The sequence below is a fragment of the Rhodnius prolixus genome, unplaced genomic scaffold, assembly GCF_049639745.1.
Source record: "Rhodnius prolixus isolate KJV_2025 unplaced genomic scaffold, Rpr scaffold_6, whole genome shotgun sequence".
NCBI classification, from domain to species: Eukaryota; Metazoa; Arthropoda; class Insecta; order Hemiptera; family Reduviidae; genus Rhodnius; species Rhodnius prolixus.
The window spans coordinates 42,868,937-42,890,756 of record NW_027411634.1 but is presented as its reverse complement, the minus strand read 5'-3'; the positions used below and the strand labels follow the sequence as shown (position 1 = coordinate 42,890,756).

Sequence of the window (21,820 nt, the reverse complement as noted above, 5' to 3'; positions counted from 1 at the left end):
AATGGTTATTTTCTTTGAGTATCTTGTTCTGAGGGTATTCATTAAGCTCTATTACGTGTTTAAACATTTCATAGAAAAATTAATTTTGACGCAGTCTTGTTCTGATCAGGATGGCATCTTTGGTTTGAAATACCTCTTACGGAAAAACCTCTAAATTCCTCTTGTTGTAGTAAAACATTTAGTAAATCTTCCTCGTTTTGAGAAATGCAGTAAGTAAAATTCTTGTTAATGTTCACGCCAGAATTTTTAACCACAAATACTCATTTTAGAATGCAAGTGGATTTTTTTTTTTTTTTTTTGTGAGCTTTATAGTGGGATGTTTCTTTTTGAGCAAATGCGATTACATTGAGTACAAATAAGTAAACTTTTATCAGCAAACGTTGGTGAACACCGCAGAGACAACTCGAATCAGATATTTCTTAGATCTGCTGATAGAACATAAGAAACCGGTGATGTTGATAGCATCAGCAGGATGTGGGAAATCAGTCATCATTAAAGCAAAAATTGGAAATCTTTCAGATGATTATGCTGTTACAAATATTGCTTTTAACTATTATACTTCTTCCGGTAAGGTGTTTTTTTTTTAATTAACAATTACATCCAGTTTTTAAGCTCCTATAAATTGTCATGTTTTCTTTTGCTCTTTGAAGAAATGTTACAGAAAGTTCTTGAAAAGCCGTTAGAAAAGCTCTCAGGCAGAAATTTTGGACCACCTGGAAACAAGACCATGATCTATTTCATAGATGACTTGAACATGCCGGAAGTTTGTATTTCTTCATTTTGTATAAAAAGTTTATTGATCTCTAAGTGAAAACCGCAAATATCTAAGCAAGGCCAGGGGTTCAGTTAGTAAGAAATGTTAAGCTTTTCAAAAAAAAAACAATGGTCGCCGCTGGGTAGCGGTAATAGTCCTGTGTGTGAGCATGAACTAAGCAGCTATAAGTACATAATTACTTAACATTCTGATATTGCATTCTTCCAGATGAGGCTAAAGATCTGTTTGTATTTAATTTTTATTTAAGACCTAAACCCCTGAACTTGAGAAGTCTGCTACTTTTTTGGACATTTTTTAATTTTTTTTTCTTTGGAGTTCGTAGGGCTCTTCTTAATTATCTTGTGTGAAGGAAGGACTAACATTTGGTGGAGGTATATGTAGTGCAATATCAGTGGATATATTACTACCATTTTTAGCTCGAATTTGTAGTAATTTTCCATTTATAGGGCTAAGGTTTACTCCAGATAGTCATTTAAATGCATTGCTCTAAATTCTAAGATTTTTAAGATGCCAGTAAAAGTGAAGGCCTCTACTTTGTTGCATTACTTACTTGCCCAGTCAGCATTAATTTGGTTAAATAAGTTTGTTCAGTTTTAGTCTTCAATAAGTGCTAGTACAAGAAAAATGTCTGCGGAAGCTAACGCAGTAGCAGGCCAATGATATTGGAGGGGTAATCTCGAAGATAGTGGAATAACAATTGGCTTTCAAAGGGAAATCAAAGATCACATCTCAACTTAAAGAAATAATTAAAATCATCAAAAGATGGTTGTAATTATTTGAGGTTTGTTTAGAACGCCTTCATCACCGTGACCCACATGGTCTAAAAGTGGCATCCATTAGTTAGAGCATCTCTTCCAGTAATATCTGTATGATTAGACCTAGTCTGGTAAAAGAATCTCTTGCAAAATGTGAATGCATGGAGTTCTATTCTCTGAAGTCTAAATCCAATCAGTACTATCCCTCCGCGTTGATACAATACTTGCAGAGCTAATTTTCTTCCTCCTGACAGAAACTACGCAGGATTCATCTAACCTGCAGGCCTGAACTTGAACCTAACACTGGCCTGACAGAAATAAGAAGTTTCTTCAATAATAAATAGAAAAAAAAATTATTTTAATAGTAATGAAATTAAAATTGTTTATAATCAAGATTGAACAATACTGAACTTAATGTTATTTATATCCCTAACAGGTTGATAAATATGGGACGGTGCAGCCTCATACTCTGATACGACAGCATATGGATTATCAACATTGGTATGACCGACAAAAATTGACTCTGAAGGATATTCACAACATTATGTTCGTTACTTGTATGAATCCAACAGCTGGTAGCTTTACCATTGATTCACGTCTGCAAAGACATTTCGCTGTATTCGCTTTAAGGTATTCCTCACTTAATTTCAGTTTTATGTAAATGTTAGTAACGGTTTATGTCGTTATTCTGTACCCTTCAAAGAATACTTGAAACATACTGAAACACTTCAAATTGTTAGTCGTATAGTTAGTCAGGCACATTAATGCAAGAAGCTCTCTTTATATTTACAACACGCTTCCATCGAACAGTTTCTAAATTGGTCCATCTACTACAGAGATACGTGGAGAGAAGCGAATGGCGATGGGTCTGTACACAGTGACTACAACGATTTGATTTCATGAATGCGAGCCAATAATTCAAGCAGAGCTGTTGCTGATCTTCGGAATGACATTTAATGAGTAATTGGGGGGGGGGGGGTTAACAAAATCATTCAAAATCGGTATTTTCACAGAACGTCCAACGTTTACCACTAGACTGGTGCCGAAACACTAAAAAGTTCTGACTATAATTAGCAGCCAGCTCAAGTTTTCCTTCTAACTCTGGTAACCTTAGGCTATGTTTTGAAATCCTAGGAAAGGCCGGTAGAGAATTACTTCCTGGTTTCCGATTCCCATCCTCTGCTCCCAGGGAAGAATAAATCCTGCTTTAACCTCTGGCCACTTCCGAAGATTTCATAGAAAAGCTCTAGAAAGAGAAAGAAGCTGGCAGATTAGAATAATCACTCCTCACTTATATAAGAGTATATTATTTTCTAATACTGGTAACCACAGAAGCATTCTAAGGTAGTTCACAGTGTTCTGCGTTAGTCAAGAATGGAGTGGCTAAGTACTCCAAGAAGACTTCATTCTCGAAGCACCTCTTAGTCTCTGTCTATGATCTGAGCTGGATTTTGCCTTGAAGCCAGTCTAGCAAAATTGAACTTCTAATAAGTTAAATTAAATATATATATATTTTTCTAGCTTCCCAAGTATTGACGACTTAAAACATATATATTCCTCTTTGTTGGGCCAACATCTGCACAATCCAAACCAGAAATTCAAGCTTGCTGTAATCCAATTCGCTGATAAGTTATTAGCAACAGCATTGTCTGTGCATATTCGAATGCAGGCGGAATTCTTACCCACGGCCATAAAGTTTCATTACATATTCAATTTAAGAGATATGAGTAACTTATTTCAGGTAATTTGTTATTTCTTTAATGTTATTTAGATAAATAGATTGATTAATTTTTCTTTATTTTCTCACATAAATAAAACTAAGTTATTATTAATTGTCAATGCCCCACTTTTTAGTTTTAGGGTCTTCTGCATTTGACTATTTGGTCCTGTCTCATTGGTAGTTCCAAACCAATGACCGTACTTGCGCCTTAATAGTGTCCTATTTAGAACATTTTTTTTTTATATATTCCATAAAAATAGAAGAAATAATAGAATTTCTTTTGAAAATAATAAATAGTAAAATGTCTTGCAACAATTTGCAGGCAGTTCTGATGGCTTCAAGTGATTGCATCTCATCTCCAGCAGTTTTTTTGCGAGTTTATATGCACGAGGCTTCTCGTGTATATGGAGATAAATTAATCTCATTGGCTGAGCAAGAAGCATTCCAACGGATTCTTAAAGAGCAGGCGTTGCAGCACGCGCAGGTGAGAAATTACTTTTGGAGAGATGATTTTTGTATGTATCAGGTTACTGTTTTCTTAAAGCTTAGTTTTTCATACATCATGGGAAAATTTCAACTGTTTATCCCAGCATGAAACATTTTTTGAGATCAAGAGATGTTTTGGATTTCTTCCATTGCCACTGATTATTTTCTGGAATTATATAGAAAAACGCATTAAACATTTTTTTTTTTTTTTTTTAATTTTGGTTGTTTAAACGAAAGTAAAGCGTGTTATGAAACACAATTTTTACAGGAAATACCGGTATCAGAATATACAAAAGAGCCAAGGATATACTGTCATTTTGCTGAAGGCATTGGCGATCCTAAGTACAATGAGATAACCAATTGGGAATATCTAAAACGCTTACTAACTGAAGCAATGCAACAATATAATGATCTTATAGCTAATATGAATTTGGTACTGTTTGAAGATGCCATGTCACACATATGCAGGTGATTTTTCATACTTTCTCCTTTTGCTTGATCAAAAAATTATTTGTTTTTTATAGTGATTGTATAAAAATTATGTTCATATAATGGCTATGTCGTATATTATTCGAGACGGTGCCCTAAAGCAAAGGGCCTAAACCATGAGTGGAGGACACCTATTCTACAATCTCGTTTCAACAACATTCAAGCATCATTATTAAAGAATCAATCCATGCGCAGTTATGTATAATATTTAACGGGTTAGAGACTCTTTTGGGTTATGGGAGTGGTTATGAACTTTAGGTTAAAATACCGAAATTTCAGAGCAATTTGTGGTCATTTCTTCTGCATTAAATTATTAATATTGAGAAGAATTTGAAAAAAAAAAATTGTTATCCGGAAATCGCTTCTTACCGAATGTACTTTGAGGTTTTAGTGATAGTTTCGAGATTTACTTTAAACTTAATATAAACATATCATATGTAATTCTACCACTTTTTCATGTAACAATTTTCGACAAAAACTCCCATTAAGTGGGACTCTAGGAAGGATATCAGTTACGCTTACCTCTAAAGAGCTATTTCAAAACGTTATGCAGTATGTCCTTGTTTCTAGACAGTCATCAAGGGTTGCATTCAAAACTTTGTGTACCAACCACACAGATCATGTTTATTTCGTCTTATTTCTGTGAATTTGAACTTGTGCTAGTGTGGCAGAAAAGAGACGTTAGACTAAGTAAAGTAGACTCGAGCTAATCTTAGGCTAAAATTAAAGTTCCATTTACTTGTAAAATTATTTAATGAATTTTAAATATTTAAAAACAGATCAAATGACGAGTTAATATTAAACATAAAAATGGAAATAATAATTATATGTAATTGATGTGGGTTAAACGCCAATTGGGAGAGGATGATGTTAGGTATCCCAAGAAGGTTTTGTTTTTGTGTAATCCATAAGAGCGGATAAAAAGAGATTGTCTAGAGGAACGATGTTCAGTAGAAAGAGAGAATGTTGGGCAGGAACTGCAATATAGCAACTGGAAAAACAGAGGATATTTACGGAAAAATGTCTTGGAAAGTCGCTTACAATATGAAATGTAAAAATTCAAATGAAAAAAAGATTTAACATACTACTTGTTTTTCTTAAAAGGATAAACCGAGTGATGGAGATGCCACGAGGCAATGCACTATTGGTCGGCGTTGGCGGAAGTGGTAAACAATCACTGTCCAGATTGTCTGCTTTTATTTCAAGCCTTGAAGCATTTCAAATTCAGTTGACCAAGGGTTACACCAGTAATGACCTGCGGGTAAGATGATTTTCATTACATTTCAAATTCAATTGACCAAGGGTTACACCAGTAATGATCTACGGGTAAGATAATTTTCATTACATTTAAATTTCAATTGACCAAGGGTTTCAACAGAAATGACCTGCGGGTAAGATGATTTTCATTACATTTCAAATTCAATTGACCAAGGGTTACACCAGTAATGATCTACGGGTAAGATAATTTTCATTACATTTAAATTTCAATTGACCAAGGGTTTCAACAGAAATGATCTACGGGTAAGATAATTTTCATTACATTTAAATTTCAATTGACCAAGGGTTACACCAGAAATGATCTACGGGTAAGATGATTTTCATTACATTTCAAATTCAATTGACCAAGGGTTACACCAGTAATGATCTACGGGTAAGATAATTTTCATTACATTTAAATTTCAATTGACCAAGGGTTTCAACAGAAATGACCTGCGGGTAAGATGATTTTCATTACATTTCAAATTCAATTGACCAAGGGTTACACCAGTAATGATCTACGGGTAAGATAATTTTCATTACATTTAAATTTCAATTGACCAAGGGTTTCAACAGAAATGATCTACGGGTAAGATAATTTTCATTACATTTAAATTTCAATTGACCAAGGGTTTCAACAGAAATGACCTGCGGGTAAGATGATTTTCATTACATTTCAAATTCAATTGACCAAGGGTTTCAACAGAAATGATCTACGGGTAAGATAATTTTCATTACATTTAAATTTCAATTGACCAAGGGTTTCAACAGAAATGATCTACGGGTAAGATAATTTTCATTACATTTAAATTTCAATTGACCAAGGGTTTCAACAGAAATGATCTACGGGTAAGATAATTTTCATTACATTTAAATTTCAATTGACCAAGGGTTTCAACAGAAATGACCTGCGGGTAAGATGATTTTCATTACATTTCAAATTCAATTGACCAAGGGTTTCAACAGAAATGATCTACGGGTACGATAATTTTCATTACATTTAAATTTCAATTGACCAAGGGTTTCAACAGAAATGACCTGCGGGTAAGATAATTTTCATTACATTTAAATTTCAATTGACCAAGGGTTTCAACAGAAATGACCTGCGGGTAAGATGATTTTCATTACATTTCAAATTCAATTGACCAAGGGTTTCAACAGAAATGATCTACGGGTAAGATAATTTTCATTACATTTAAATTTCAATTGACCAAGGGTTTCAACAGAAATGATCTACGGGTAAGATAATTTTCATTACATTTAAATTTCAATTGACCAAGGGTTTCAACAGAAATGACCTGCGGGTAAGATAATTTTCATTACATTTAAATTTCAATTGACCAAGGGTTTCAACAGAAATGATCTACGGGTAAGATAATTTTCATTACATTTAAATTTCAATTGACCAAGGGTTTCAACAGAAATGACCTGCGGGTAAGATGATTTTCATTACATTTAAATTTCAATTGACCAAGGGTTACACCAGAAATGATCTACGGGTAAGATGATTTTCATTACATTTCAAATTCAATTGACCAAGGGTTACACCAGTAATGATCTACGGGTAAGATAATTTTCATTACATTTAAATTTCAATTGACCAAGGGTTTCAACAGAAATGACCTGCGGGTAAGATGATTTTCATTACATTTCAAATTCAATTGACCAAGGGTTACACCAGTAATGATCTACGGGTAAGATAATTTTCATTACATTTAAATTTCAATTGACCAAGGGTTTCAACAGAAATGATCTACGGGTAAGATAATTTTCATTACATTTAAATTTCAATTGACCAAGGGTTTCAACAGAAATGACCTGCGGGTAAGATGATTTTCATTACATTTCAAATTCAATTGACCAAGGGTTTCAACAGAAATGATCTACGGGTAAGATAATTTTCATTACATTTAAATTTCAATTGACCAAGGGTTTCAACAGAAATGATCTACGGGTAAGATAATTTTCATTACATTTAAATTTCAATTGACCAAGGGTTTCAACAGAAATGATCTACGGGTAAGATAATTTTCATTACATTTAAATTTCAATTGACCAAGGGTTTCAACAGAAATGACCTGCGGGTAAGATGATTTTCATTACATTTCAAATTCAATTGACCAAGGGTTTCAACAGAAATGATCTACGGGTACGATAATTTTCATTACATTTAAATTTCAATTGACCAAGGGTTTCAACAGAAATGACCTGCGGGTAAGATAATTTTCATTACATTTAAATTTCAATTGACCAAGGGTTTCAACAGAAATGACCTGCGGGTAAGATGATTTTCATTACATTTCAAATTCAATTGACCAAGGGTTTCAACAGAAATGATCTACGGGTAAGATAATTTTCATTACATTTAAATTTCAATTGACCAAGGGTTTCAACAGAAATGATCTACGGGTAAGATAATTTTCATTACATTTAAATTTCAATTGACCAAGGGTTTCAACAGAAATGACCTGCGGGTAAGATGATTTTCATTACATTTCAAATTCAATTGACCAAGGGTTACACCAGTAATGATCTACGGGTAAGATAATTTTCATTACATTTAAATTTCAATTGACCAAGGGTTTCAACAGAAATGATCTACGGGTAAGATAATTTTCATTACATTTAAATTTCAATTGACCAAGGGTTTCAACAGAAATGACCTGCGGGTAAGATGATTTTCATTACATTTCAAATTCAATTGACCAAGGGTTTCAACAGAAATGATCTACGGGTAAGATAATTTTCATTACATTTAAATTTCAATTGACCAAGGGTTTCAACAGAAATGATCTACGGGTAAGATAATTTTCATTACATTTAAATTTCAATTGACCAAGGGTTTCAACAGAAATGACCTGCGGGTAAGATGATTTTCATTACATTTCAAATTCAATTGACCAAGGGTTTCAACAGAAATGATCTACGGGTACGATAATTTTCATTACATTTCAAATTCAATTGACCAAGGGTTTTACTAGCAAATGTATTTATTAAGAATGTTCTTAAGAATAATTTCTTCTGGCAGCAGTTGGCGAACAAATTGTACAAAAGTATACATTTACTGAAAAAGAAAATGAACTAAGTGACTTTAAAAAGTCATTACCTTGTAGTATTATTACCTTGCAGAAAATAATGCAACATAATAATGAATAAAATCTTAAAATTCTATCTTGTAGAAAGACGCAGTGCCGCAATTTGGGTAAAAGTATAAACAATACATATATTTATCCCGTTCCCACAACATGCATTGGAAATTAAAAATAAGGATAAAATAAATCTCTATATGTAAAAAGACAAACTTGAAGTTATTTATTCTTCACAAAAATGAATTTTCAATTTTTAGAAACCATTATCAAATACTTAAAATAGTATCAAGTACAGAAATTAAATGAAAAAATTGACAAAAATATATAAAGTACATAATAAAACAGAAACTATATGTATTCAAGAAACGGTTAGTCAAAAAATATGTTGGCTTACATGAATTAATGACATTCATATTTTTGCAGGCCGATCTTGCTACAATTTACCTTAAAGCAGGATTAAAGAATATTGGCTCAATGTTTTTAATGACAGATTCTCAGGTTCCAGATGAAAGATTTCTTGTACTAATTAATGACATGTTATCATCAGGGGAGATACCTGAGTTGTTTGGGGACGAAGAAGTGGAAAATTTGATTCAATCGATTGCTCCAGAGGTATGTTGATATACGATTATCTTGAGTTTATTTATATGGGTTCAATCTCATTAGCATTTTACTTCTATATATATAATTCTAATCAAAGTTTTAAATAATCCAATAAGACAGACGGTTAAATGTCCATTGTCAACAGAGTAAGTAAATATAATATTTATAAGATATTTATATTACAATTATTATGTAAATAAAACACTATCTATCTATATCTGCCCAAACCCTTGGGGAGGAGAGATGGACCTAGCGGACCTGAGGATGCCAGGTGTTTCAAGAGTAAAGAAGTATGCAGTGCCACGCTTAACAGGCCGGAGTGCCATGGCAAGAAAGCAGGACGTATCTTTCGACATCGTGGCTTTGCGTACTTCTTTACTTAGAACTTGTTTGCCCTTGTTTACCTCGTTTATCTCGGTTAACAGTTCCTGTATAAATCTGTATTCTTGGTCTAAATCTATGCACTATAAATGGGAATCAATTAACAAGGATTTGCTTACATTAAATTGTAATCCCAATTATCTAGCTGATGTTTGGAAGTATCATCTTTATTTTTTGCAAATACAATTTTTTACCTGGCCAATCATAATTGAGGTACCCAACTCTCTCTTAGAGACAGAGCATAATGCCGGATTTCTTGTAAGCCAAGATAGCTCCTGAAAGGTTTAAAGTAGTAATAAGAAATTAATATTAGAGAATAGAATGGTGATTGCAAAATAAAACTTTTATTTCTTGACAAAATTTGGACAATTTTCCAATCTTGCTAAATAATTAAAATGTCTGAATATGCATAATATTGAGTGATGACTAAATACTTGTAACTGTGAAACAGGTTAAAGGAGAGGGCCGTGTTGATACCAAGGAAAACTGTTGGAAATTTTTTATAGAAAGAGCGCGCAAAAACATAAAAACTATGCTTTGCTTCTCGCCGGTGGGCAGTACTCTGCGTATACGTGCGAGGAAGTTTCCAGCTTTGGTTAATTGTACCACAATTGACTGGTTCATGGAATGGCCGCAAGTTGCATTGGAGAATGTATCATTGAGGTTTATTTCAGATCTTGAAGATTTAGAGGTATGTATTCTTTTCTCTCTCACCCTTTCTTCACACTCTTTCTCAGACCGAACATATTTGGAAGTTTCTTTACAAATTGATCTAATGTTGTTTCTACCATTAATCACATATAAAAAATCGCAGTGTTCCAATTTTTGATGCTATTTGGCTCTAAAAGAATGTTTTCAACAAAATCCGCAAACCTAAAGTGTTCTAATCAGTTTAATAATTTGATTTTTCATTTTTTGGGAATCTTCCCTAAAACAGTCCAAACGATTTTCTTTAAACTTTTTTCCGTACATTTAGTCTGCATCTCATTCATTGCATAAGTAAGAAATAATACAAAAACAAATGCAGAAAGTGTACATGAGCAGAAAATATGGTTATCGGAGCCTGCTATACGAACAAGGCGATTACCGTACAGCTTCTCATCTTTTCAGGCTCTTCGCAGTGATACACATTTTGTACTATTTTACTAATTTTACTTATATTTACCAATCGTAAATACATTCTCATTTCTGCATGTTTACATAGGGACAGTATCGCCTGCCCATGTCGCTATTGATGGCCTATATTCATACCTCAGTTAATCATATGTCAGAAGTTTTTAAAAACAACGAAAAACGATTTAATTATACGACACCTAAATCGTTTCTAGAATTGATCAACTTATATTCTAAGTTACTAATGGAGAAAAATCAAGAAGTACATTTAAAAATTGAACGATTAGAGAATGGGTTGGAAAAGTTAGTGTCTTGTGCCGAAAAGGTAAATTCTGAACGATGTGATTTAGTTTTTTTATAATTTAACTTGTATACATAATCCATGTTTATTGTATTTTTGTTATGTGCAGGTTACCGGCCTACAAGATCAACTAGCTTTGCAGAGTATCATTGTGGCAGAGAAAAATAAGAAAGCCAGTGACTTGATTTTAGTTGTAACCAAGGAGACCCAAATAGTGTCCAAAGAGAAAATTATAGGTTCACCATTCATTTATTTATGATCTTTACTAGAAACTAAAAAATCACAATACTATTGAAACTATAATGTTAAAATCTGACGAACCAGAAATGTTCTTTTACTGAATAGTGAATTATAATTCTCTCTACTTCCAATCATGCTTATTTCCTGAATTTACGCCGGAAATGTTTAGGGTCTCTTATGTGCGAAATGAAATGATTTTAGAAACTTCTGTGTGTGTGTTTGTGTACGCTGATTAATGACTGTGATCAGCAAAATACAAACGAATATTCGCAAGGATCAAATTTGATATTTGGTATTCGTTCTTTTTTGGAATAAACGTTTTGAATTAATTACCTTATAAGAATATTATTTACGTTGCTACTCATTTTTTTTTTACATTGATGAATGGTTCAATGTGTTGTTTTAGAGTTTTCTGTAATGGCTCGAAACATCGTATGAACATTACGTATGCTTAGATCTTCAATATTACTTTTTAACCAATTTCTAGAAAAATTCGTTTTAGGGCAGTTCTGGAGAAGGATGATGAGTGAATGAAGTTTTCTCTTTGAAATATCAATTCATCAATGCATCCGCGTAATGTGTGATTTTACGAATTTACAAATTTTACTGCTATAAGAATTAAATTCTTCATGAAATTCATATTTGAAGTGACCTGTCATGGATATGATGTGTGCCTTACCATTGAAGTCAACCATCTTTTTAGAATAAATTCTATGTTTCAAGAAAAATATAGATAAATTGCTTTAAGAAGCGGTCGTGTAAGTATTTCACATCTGAACTGTTTTTGCTTTCAAATAGCCAAGGATGAAGAGCGAAAGTGTCAAATTATTGAAGAAGATGTAAGAGTTAAGCAGCAGATGTGCGAGGAAGATTTAAAAAGAGCTATGCCGGCTCTAGAAGCGGCTCAAGCAGCGCTCAACACCTTAAACAAGGTAATTTTTATAAATTCGTCAAATTACTGTTGACTTTCTTTGTTTTACTTAATGTTTTGAATTGATGATTGATGATTGATCATCAATAATAGGGTTTAAAAAATTCTCTGTCCCTCCCCCCTCTCGCTATTTCTTTCTCAGATAACATACACCCCTAGCTCCTATTGTTTAACAGCAGGGTCGAAAAAATAATTTAAAGGATTCAAAATTAATGGCAATCATGGAATATACGAGTAAGTAGTCATATAGCTATCATTGCCTTTTCAAATTTCTTTCTAATTTCCTGTAATGGAGTAAATTTGGATTTCTTCTTCTTAGAAAAGGGTTTTTTGTTTACTTTTTGAAAGTTTGGTTAACCATCTAAACCTTTATTTTGCCAGTAATGTTACAGGCCATAATGGCTGTTATCAGCAGGGACACTCTTCCAAGGCAGAGTTCAGCTTCATCCTATCGATGCCCTAAAAATTATTGGAAATTAATTAATAATTAACGGATACTTTACAAGAGGCAGATTGTGATTTCAATTGAGCAACTTTTAATTTGCAACAATTGAATAAAACTTGAAACAAGGGTTTTTATGAAAATTTTGAAAATTAGTTGGATTATAAATAAATATAAATTCATTTATATTTTTTAACATAGCAGTCCTTAGATAATTTTTAAATTTTAAAAATAACGATCTCCGCTAGCCACTGATTGGCACTGGAAGAGTTAGGGGAATGTAACTTCAAATATAAGTTTTAGATGCATTCTACCTACAGCTGAATCGCCAAAAATATTGGAATATTTTATAAAATTATTAATTATTTAATACAATGGCTGTCTGGCCATTTTTTCTATTCTAGACCAATCTGACAGAAATGAAATCCTTTGGGACTCCGCCACCCGCGGTGGCTAAAGTTGCAGCTGCTGTCATGGTGTTGCTGGCGAAAAAAGGAAAAATTCCAAAAGATAGAAGTTGGAAAGCGGCTAAAGTAAGTGCAACAGGATACGTAAACGTAAACTAATGGTTTCTGGCCCTGAGATGTTTGAAAATACATCATTTACATTGTTAGTAATGGTTATCAAAGACCAAAAAACAGTTTTAAACGAAAATTTGTCTGAAATCGGCTCCAAGTTTCGAAAATATGTCTTATCCAAATAACAATAATTGCACAAATATATATCTCCTTGGGAGGAGAGTCCTTATGAGGTTACTTTTTTAAATTTTAAACAAAGAACGGGTCAATGTACAATAATTTTTAAACAACAATTAGATAAACTATTTTTTTAAATAATATTAAACAGTAAATTTTTCAATGTGCAAAGTTGTAGAAAAATAAAACAACCACAAATGTTATGATAAAGTACAATCTAAATAACGAAAAATCTAACTAATTTGAGAGAATAATTTACTTGTAAATTTATTTACAAATTGTGAAGTAACCATTTTAAAGAAACCCAAGTAAGGAAAATTTAGGGATTTCAGATAGAAGATTAGGACGTCAATTTTAGAATGGAGAAGTTTGTAGAAGATAGAGAGATCATTATAATAACATAATCTGGCCGACTGAAAAAAATTATTGAAATAGTACTTGATCTGAATGGAAAGGCTTCTTTATTTTTAAGGTTATAAGGTATGGGAATTTGCTTCCTAGTGAAGGAAATTCCAGTATACTTGGGCGGTTCTAAACAGTTCTCAAGGTACCATCAACATAAGGAACCAAGCCTATTGCATGTCCCTTAAATGAAAGAGATCGTCTAAAATAGATAATTAAGTTCTTTTATAATAAGCATGTTATGATTCAGAAAGAGATACTTCAGATGTATAATCTTCTGAACATATTGTATACAAACAAATAATCAGAATGCGGAAGTGGATAAATGAAAGAACTAGGGGGAAAGAGAGAGAGATTTCATTTGGAGCTATTGTAGGTGACAGGAAATATTATTTTATTAACGATGACGTCATTTTCTTTTATTAATGAATGAAACGCGAATAAAACGGATTCAAATCTGGAAAAAAAAAAGCAGAAAGAAGAGAGCTCAGACTTTAAGTATGCAGTGGATAGACCTGAAGTATCCTCGGGTCATTTTAACACCCAAAGTCTGTATTCTTAAAATTTGAGATCTCTTAATGTCTTTTGTAAGTGCAGTTTTTTCAAGTTTGACCCTCTAGACATTTAACAACTACAACACCGTAATGCTGTTACCATTTATATACTTGATTTAGAAATCAATAGTTAGGAATTTGGTATTTGTTATTCGAAATTTTCATATCCTGATGAGTTAAATTTCCTGATTACAGGCAATGATGGGAACAGCAGATGTTTTCCTGCACACTTTGGTTCATTACAACAAGGAGAATATCCATCAGGAAATAGTGAAGGCTGTACAGCCCTACATTAAAGATCCTGAATTCACTCCCGAGACTGTAATCACCAAGTCAAGTGCTGCAGCAGGTATGGATAAGTGTTATAATTATTATATTATTAGCATATATTTTACAATAATACAATAGTATTATGATATTATGGCCTTTCTCGAACTGTTATTACTACTTGAAGACGATGAGTTTAGGTTGTGATGATTTAGGAATCGCGATCTCTCCAAAAGAGCTGATTTTAGTTTATTTCTGTGAAGTCTTGAAAATGTATAGTGTCTTAAAATCCTTCGTTGAAGCTGTTTGCTATTATTAATTAAGCCGATCTCTGATGCTTAATTGGTTTGCGTGTTGGTCGTTCTAGATGTAGAATTTCTTGATCTTGTAAGAATTCATTAATAAATAAGATACTTTATATGCGAAATAGCTTTCTCATTAATAAAAGAACAAAAATAGAAAAAGGATTACATACAGAGTAGGATTTTAGGTAGATAGGATGGATAATCATTGTCAGAGTTTGAACGAACTGGAATCAGCTCTTTTGTTGAAATAGGATGCAGTAACAAATGTTTGACAAAACGTTTTAAAATAATTTATTCCAAGAATGAAAGGTTCAATTGCTTTAAAAAAAAATAACAATAAAACAAAATGGAAATTTTTAGATCTTTTTCATTTAAAACTAAATTATTTAAATGATAACCTATATTAACTATTGTTAAATCAGAAATGGAAATCATTACCTCCATCATTACAGGTCTGTGTGCTTGGGTAATTAATATTATGAAATTCCATGAAGTATGGATGGTCGTGTTGCCCAAGAAGAAGGCAGAAGCTGCAGCTAAAGCTGAGTTGGCAGCGTCCAGAGCGCAACTAGCAGCATTAGATAGAAAGATTACGGTAAATATTTTTAGATCATAGAAGGATTTTCTTTTACTTAGTAAATTGAAAATGAGGTCTGTTCTGATGCTTTTAATTCGACTACTTCTTGAATGGGCTATAACAGATTTTCCTAATCTAGAAGTCATCTGGTGCCTTTTAGTTGTATCCCTCTGTAGGGAAAATTATTATTGTTATTATTTTAAATATGAAATATGGTTATGAAGAGTCCACTTGTGGCTGTTCAAACAATCATTTATTTACACATCTTATCTTATTAGACTTTATTATCTTAATTATAGAAGCTGTAAAAATATAAATATATATATTTCCTTTTGTTTTTTAATTCGTGGTATCATAAAACAGGCTCTTGAAGTAAAACTGCAGGAACTAACGGAAAAATACGAAAAAGCTGTTGAAGAAAAAAATATTTGTCAAGCTCAGGAAGAAAAGACAAGAGAAACTATCGATTTAGCCAATAGACTAGTAAATGGTTTAGCATCAGAAAATATAAGATGGAGGGAGACTGTCCATAAGTAAGTTAGTTTTCGTATCTCTAAAAAGACTGACTAATTCTTAATATTTCGTTCGATATTTTAATGAAACATACGTCAATCCACTTTTCTAAAGCAGCTTACTTCACTAAGTTTTTGGTACAGGAAGAACAGTTAACAAGTAGAGAACCCCTAAAAGGTTTCAAAAATTATTGCCGCCGCCTGACTAACCTATCGCTTTTGTTAGTATTAATTAGAATAGAATAGAAAGCACTGTACAGCAACTGTACGTCGTAACCATGAAATTTCAACGTTGAAAAATATTCATTCAAATATGAAAGCACGATAACTGACATGAAATATGTAAAAAATTAAAATAAATTAAAAAATACCTTAGATTTTTATAAATCAATTATTTATAATTAATAGGATCTGAATTTTATTTTAGATTTGTATTTTTCTACAATTAATGTAATTAATAAGTTTTAAAGTAGTGAGTCCTTTAGGGCTGATAAACGGTGGCTAGTTATCTCTCTAAAACGGCTTGAAATGTATTGCATCTACCACGTAGATCTCTTCAGTTTACATTAAACTATTTCTGGGTTATAACAAAAGTTTTTTGGCTGGTTTAGTTTCGTAAATATTAAAGAATTAGACAACAGTTTATTCTTTTAATATAATCCACCGTGTCAATAACAGTTTATATGGAATTCTTGAGAGGTTAAGAATTCCATATAAACTGCTGTCCACCACAACTGCCGTAGATTACTGAGTTGTTAAAGAGACTTACGGGGGAATCTCTTCCTCCACCTTTTTCTGGAAGCTCCTCCCGGAAGAGCCCATAGTTTCTCTCGCCGGAAGATTAAAGCTCCAAAAGGGGGAACCTTGGAGGCCTTGCCTTACCAGATGTTAGCATCCAGACTTCCTGTCATATCAACATCTTGCACCCAAACTAGGTGACTTGATTCTCCACATCCGGCCATTGAGGTTGATAAGCCTAACCCATAATGATTAATTTAAATTAATCCTTTAACTAAAGTAGTGAATTCCAGGTACACAATATTGATCGGAAAGTTGTTTTATTTCATTTAGTTATGTGCAGTTATACTTCCATCTGGATTTTTGCTTCTTTACCCTCTTATCTTCTATCCTCTTATTTGATAATGTTGCAATATTATCAAGTATTGTGTGTTATATACCATATTTATGAAGAAGAAGCTGTGGATATTTTCTTGATGAAAACATGTTTTTTTTTTTTAGTTTAAAGATGCAACTGATAACACTGCCTGGTAATGTCATTTTGATAACTGCTTTCATATCATATGTTGGATGCTTCACCCGAAAATACCGGGAAGAATTGATGGAGCGTATTTGGATACCAAGATTGAGTTATTATAAAGTGAGTTGATAAAATTTGACCAGTTTGTCAACTTGTTTAAAATATTTATTGCTCTAGATTGAATCTGTACTTAATAAACAAAAGATTGAATTTGCAGCCACGAATCCCCTACACTGAGGGTATTGATCCATTATTACTGATGACGGATGATGCCCAGATAGCTGTTTGGAACAATGAAGGTCTTCCTACTGACAGAATGTCTTCAGAAAATGCTACAATACTAACCAATTCAGATAGGTGGCCGCTCATCATTGATCCGCAGGTTTTTATGGTTTTGATTCATCAATATATCCACTTTTATCATTCCTTGGCCTTTTTTAAACGTAATTATTACTTACATTGTATTTAGCTAAGAATGACCGAATCTAACAAAAAATATGGAATCGGAAGAGAGTATTTAGAGAATTGATTAACCTCTTGAATTTCTTCTCGGATAATTAATTTGTCGTTTAGATTAAAAGTAAGTCCAGATCCTATACCTTAGGGCACCCACCTTAAAGGAAGAATAAATGTGTTGCTGAAATTCCAAGACTACGGAAATTTCATTAACGGAAGCAGCTTTTCACTAAAATGATTTTCAACTTTTTGGAGATTTTCCCGAACATAGATCCTCTCCGATCTTTTATACACATTAAATACACTCACACCATTACTTCTACAAGTATGTCATTTCATTTCTTTGGAAAAATTTGTTGTAGAACAGTTCCAGAGTCAGCAGGATTACTTCTAGTGTCTTTTTAATGTAAAGTATTATTTAAAAAATGTATATTGTTGGTAAAAAATTATACACATCTCTGAAATTAAGGAATTAAAGAAAAATGCGTTAGATTTTTGAAAATTATACGGGGAAAAGTATAGTGACCACCAGATTTCTATCACCTTCCCGCTTCGAATGTCTTGACAAATTGGTAGATGTGACAAAAACAAGATTTCAAATAAGACGCGGATTTTCAATTTATATTCCCGGTTTATATTATTTATGTATCTATAACAAATAATTTCAGTTACAAGGAATAAAATGGATAAAGAATAGATATGGCGCATCTTTGCAAGTAATACGACTGGGCCAGAAACATTATTTGGACAAGTTAGAACAAGCCATCTCTGATGGTCGAATTATGCTGATAGAGAACATTGGTGAAACCATGGAGCCAGTGTTGGACAATTTGCTTGGTCGTAATCTGATTAGAAAAGGAAAGTAAGTAAAGTAAGCTAAGGATTAGCAAAGTTATGGTCAGAATGTTTAATTGCTCAACTGAAAACCAACTTTCTTGACTTTAAGCATTCAGTATTGTTTATGCTTTAAATATCGGCAAATATTTCTTCACACAATTCTTTGTTTACATTTTTTTGTCAGAGTGGTAAAGATTGGTGACCGTGAAATTGATTTTCACCCAAGATTTCGACTAATTATCCAGACGAAATTGGCGAATCCCCACTACCTTCCTGAAATCCAAGCCCAGACCACGTTGATCAATTTCACCGTGACAAGGGACGGGCTGGAAGATCAGCTGCTAGCTGAGGTGGTGAAAGCCGAAAGACCAGATTTAGAGAACCAGAAGGTACGCTCCAACCTTCCAATTTTATATTACTGCTAAATTTAACTTAATTGTGTTTGATTTGTTTAAAATATTTTTTTCTATAGTTCACTTTGACCAAGCAACAAAATAATTTCAAGATTCAACTAAAAATTTTAGAAGATGAATTATTGCAAAGACTATCAGCAGCTGGGCCGGACATCCTATCCGACAGAGATCTCGTGGAGAAATTAGAATCTACTAAAAGAACTGCTGAAAATATCAACATAAAAGTAAGATAACAGAGTTCAGTGCAATCTAAGACGTAGATCTTCACATTCTCCTTCCCAAATTGGATAAAATAATTTTTTTTTATTACATTTTAATGAAAATAGCTTTATTTATCTCGCTTACATCTTGTGTATAAGATTCTCAACTATGTACTTAAAGGGAGGCTGTGATAATAAATAACCAAGAAATTTTTACTTTTTTAACCTTACCATTTTTATTAATCTTCTTATTAATTAATCATTCGTTTCGTTAGGAATTGTGAGGCAAATAGAATACTGAGAGATTTATCGCAGAATCTTTTCATTTATTCAATCATATCCACTTGGTTGTTCGTATGGTCTGGTGGTATATTGTGAATTAAATTTTCAGGTAGAAGAGGCAAAAGTTACCTCTGCAAAGATTGATATTGCTCGTGAAGTGTACAGGACCATTGCTACTAGAGCGTCGATATTATATTTTATTTTAAACGAACTTTATAAGATTAATTTATTATATCAGTTTTCTTTGAAGGTAAGTTATTATGTATCTAAATAAATTCTTGTCACTCTATTTCTGTTTTGTCATTACAGTTTGTTTGTTTTCCGTACGAGACGTTTCGGATTTCTCTGTGTCCATTTCTCTAAAACTTAGCAACCAGAAATCTTTTTTAACAAGCACATTCTACTTTCTTATACATAAACTGTAACTAATAATGTGTCTTCTTATGCAATAACTGCTATAATAACACAATTTTTCAATGTCCAATATTCTTGCGATTTAAAGCAATCATCCAAGAAGCTGTCTTGAAAAAAAGTTCCGCATAATGCAGACGACTCGCTAATAACGGAGAATTCAATAAAACTCTCATCAGATAAAGTTCGCCAATAAAAATATACTTTTCACTTGAGTTTCATCAAAATGCATTCAAAAAAGTAATGTTCAGTTTGGAGAGGAGATCGCTTCTCTGGATCCGGCTGGACAAGTTCTTTTCACTTCCGTCCTATCTACCACCGGAATATCCGCTCCAGCAACAAAGTTATCTTTTTTAAAAAATTTCACAACTTCCCAGAAGTCTGATTTTTTTTTTATTCTGCAGTGGAATAAAACTTTTTATATTGTTACTTAGTTATTCTGTACGTATTCCATCAGAAAGTCAGCTTTTACTATCATTTAACCTTACCGTTTTATAAACTGGAAGTCGCTCAATCAGTTGATTCGTTGTTTCCGCTAGTAAACATAACTTTTAATCACCTCTGGAACAAAAGCGAACTTAACCTGATATATATTTCTTATAAAAAGTAAAGTAATCGCCTATTTTTTCAGGCGGGGCTTAACGTCCAACTACCATTTACTAGGTGTCGTGGACGGAGGCAACTAGCAAACGTACTTTACTACTTCTCATTTAACCATTAAATAAAATCCAAGCCCAAGACCGGGAATCGAACCCAGTACCACAGTGCATATTAGCTTTGCAGGTCTCGCCTCTTAACCCGCTCGGCTACCGTGGCGCCTTATATGTTTCTTATAGCTTTGTATTGTATTTTCTTTCTCAGGCCTTCAGTACGGTGTTTCATCATGCAATCTTAACATCAGAGCAGGGTACGGCTCAAGACCGTGTGAGAAATTTAATGGACAATATTACCTTCTGTGCGTTCATGTATACTTCTAGAGGATTGTTTGAATGTGACAAACTTATATTCATGTGCCAGATGACCATTCAGGTAGCTATTAAAATTTTAAATGTTGTTCATAATCTTATTTTTTCCTGACCATGAAAGTAATACCGCCCAAAGTCAAGGGCCATATCTCTTAAGCGTGCTTTTAAATATGTGGAGGAAAGGAGGAAAAACCTGCAGCTAGCTTTTAAATATGTAATTGTCGTTTTCAGATCTTGGTCCATCGAAATGATATGGTGATGCAAGAATTGGATTTTCTTTTAAAATTCCCTTACAATCCACACGTCACTTCGCCGGTATCATTCCTTACGAATATTGCTTGGGGAGGTATCAGTGCTCTTTGTGAAATGGAAGATTTTAAGTAAAGATATTTTATATTTTTAATCAATACTATGATGATGAGTATTATTATTATTACTATTATTATTTTTTTTTTTTTTTTTTTTTTTTTTTTTTTTTTTTTTGGCGCATCAACAGCTGAGGTCATTAGCGCCCGGAGCTTTTTCCAGTGCACTGCCGGCCTCCGGACAGTGTTCTCTCGTTACAGACAACACTGTCCATCACCGGACAGTGAGCTGTAAGAAGCTCCTAGGAAGAGAAAATCTAAGGGTCAGATTATTATTACTATTATTACTTCCCAAGTTGGATGCGAGGGAGATGAACAAAATAGTGTCCACACTATTCACGACCCACCCGCTGAGAAGCGGGAAGAGGAATTGAATCAGGCAGCTAATTCTCTTCAAAATAAGAAGGCACCAGGGCCTGACGGTATTCCCTCGGAGGTATTAAAAGTGATTACCCGATCATGTCCTCAGTTGTTGCTGAACATGTACAACCGCTGCCTCGAAGTTGGAATCTTTCCAAAAATATGGAAAATACAGCGACTAGTTTTAATTAGCAAAGGGAAGGGCGATGTGAATTCCCCGTCAGCTTACAGACCTCTGTGCATGCTGGATACAGCGGGGAAACTCTTAGAACGTCTCCTTAAACCACGGTTGTCTGCGGCCATTCAAGAGGCTGGTGATTTGTCTGAAAGACAGTACGGCTTCAGACGAGGTCGGTCTACCATTGGGGCTGTACAAGAA

The 21,820-nt window shown here is 33.2% G+C and overlaps 1 protein-coding gene across 11 annotated transcripts in view; it reads left to right on the top strand.

Annotated features, from left to right (window-relative positions):
- The window catches only part of LOC141460979 (dynein beta chain, ciliary-like), a 129,920-nt gene that overhangs the window by 75,264 nt on the left and 32,836 nt on the right, over nt 1–21,820 (top strand). For 10 of the 11 annotated variants that reach the window (XR_012462451.1, XM_074141522.1, XM_074141525.1 and 7 more), the window contains 24 exons: nt 375–567; nt 651–763; nt 1,967–2,160; nt 3,052–3,271; nt 3,573–3,734; nt 4,005–4,204; nt 5,330–5,486; nt 8,995–9,183; nt 10,007–10,246; nt 10,760–10,993; nt 11,079–11,205; nt 12,008–12,141; nt 12,987–13,115; nt 14,429–14,582; nt 15,258–15,400; nt 15,746–15,915; nt 17,134–17,272; nt 17,370–17,534; nt 18,277–18,470; nt 18,630–18,834; nt 18,918–19,082; nt 19,450–19,590; nt 20,613–20,780; nt 20,948–21,096. Coding sequence is in view for 10 of the 11 variants with exons in the window: in XM_074141522.1 (XP_073997623.1) it covers nt 375–567; nt 651–763; nt 1,967–2,160; nt 3,052–3,271; nt 3,573–3,734; nt 4,005–4,204; nt 5,330–5,486; nt 8,995–9,183; nt 10,007–10,246; nt 10,760–10,993; nt 11,079–11,205; nt 12,008–12,141; nt 12,987–13,115; nt 14,429–14,582; nt 15,258–15,400; nt 15,746–15,915; nt 17,134–17,272; nt 17,370–17,534; nt 18,277–18,470; nt 18,630–18,834; nt 18,918–19,082; nt 19,450–19,590; nt 20,613–20,780; nt 20,948–21,096 (4,085 nt within the window). In the remaining variant the exon portion in view is untranslated. The remainder of the gene's footprint in view (nt 1–374; nt 568–650; nt 764–1,966; nt 2,161–3,051; nt 3,272–3,572; nt 3,735–4,004; nt 4,205–5,329; nt 5,487–8,994; nt 9,184–10,006; nt 10,247–10,759; nt 10,994–11,078; nt 11,206–12,007; nt 12,142–12,986; nt 13,116–14,428; nt 14,583–15,257; nt 15,401–15,745; nt 15,916–17,133; nt 17,273–17,369; nt 17,535–18,276; nt 18,471–18,629; nt 18,835–18,917; nt 19,083–19,449; nt 19,591–20,612; nt 20,781–20,947; nt 21,097–21,820) is intronic. The other variant, XM_074141532.1, reaches the window with a different exon arrangement.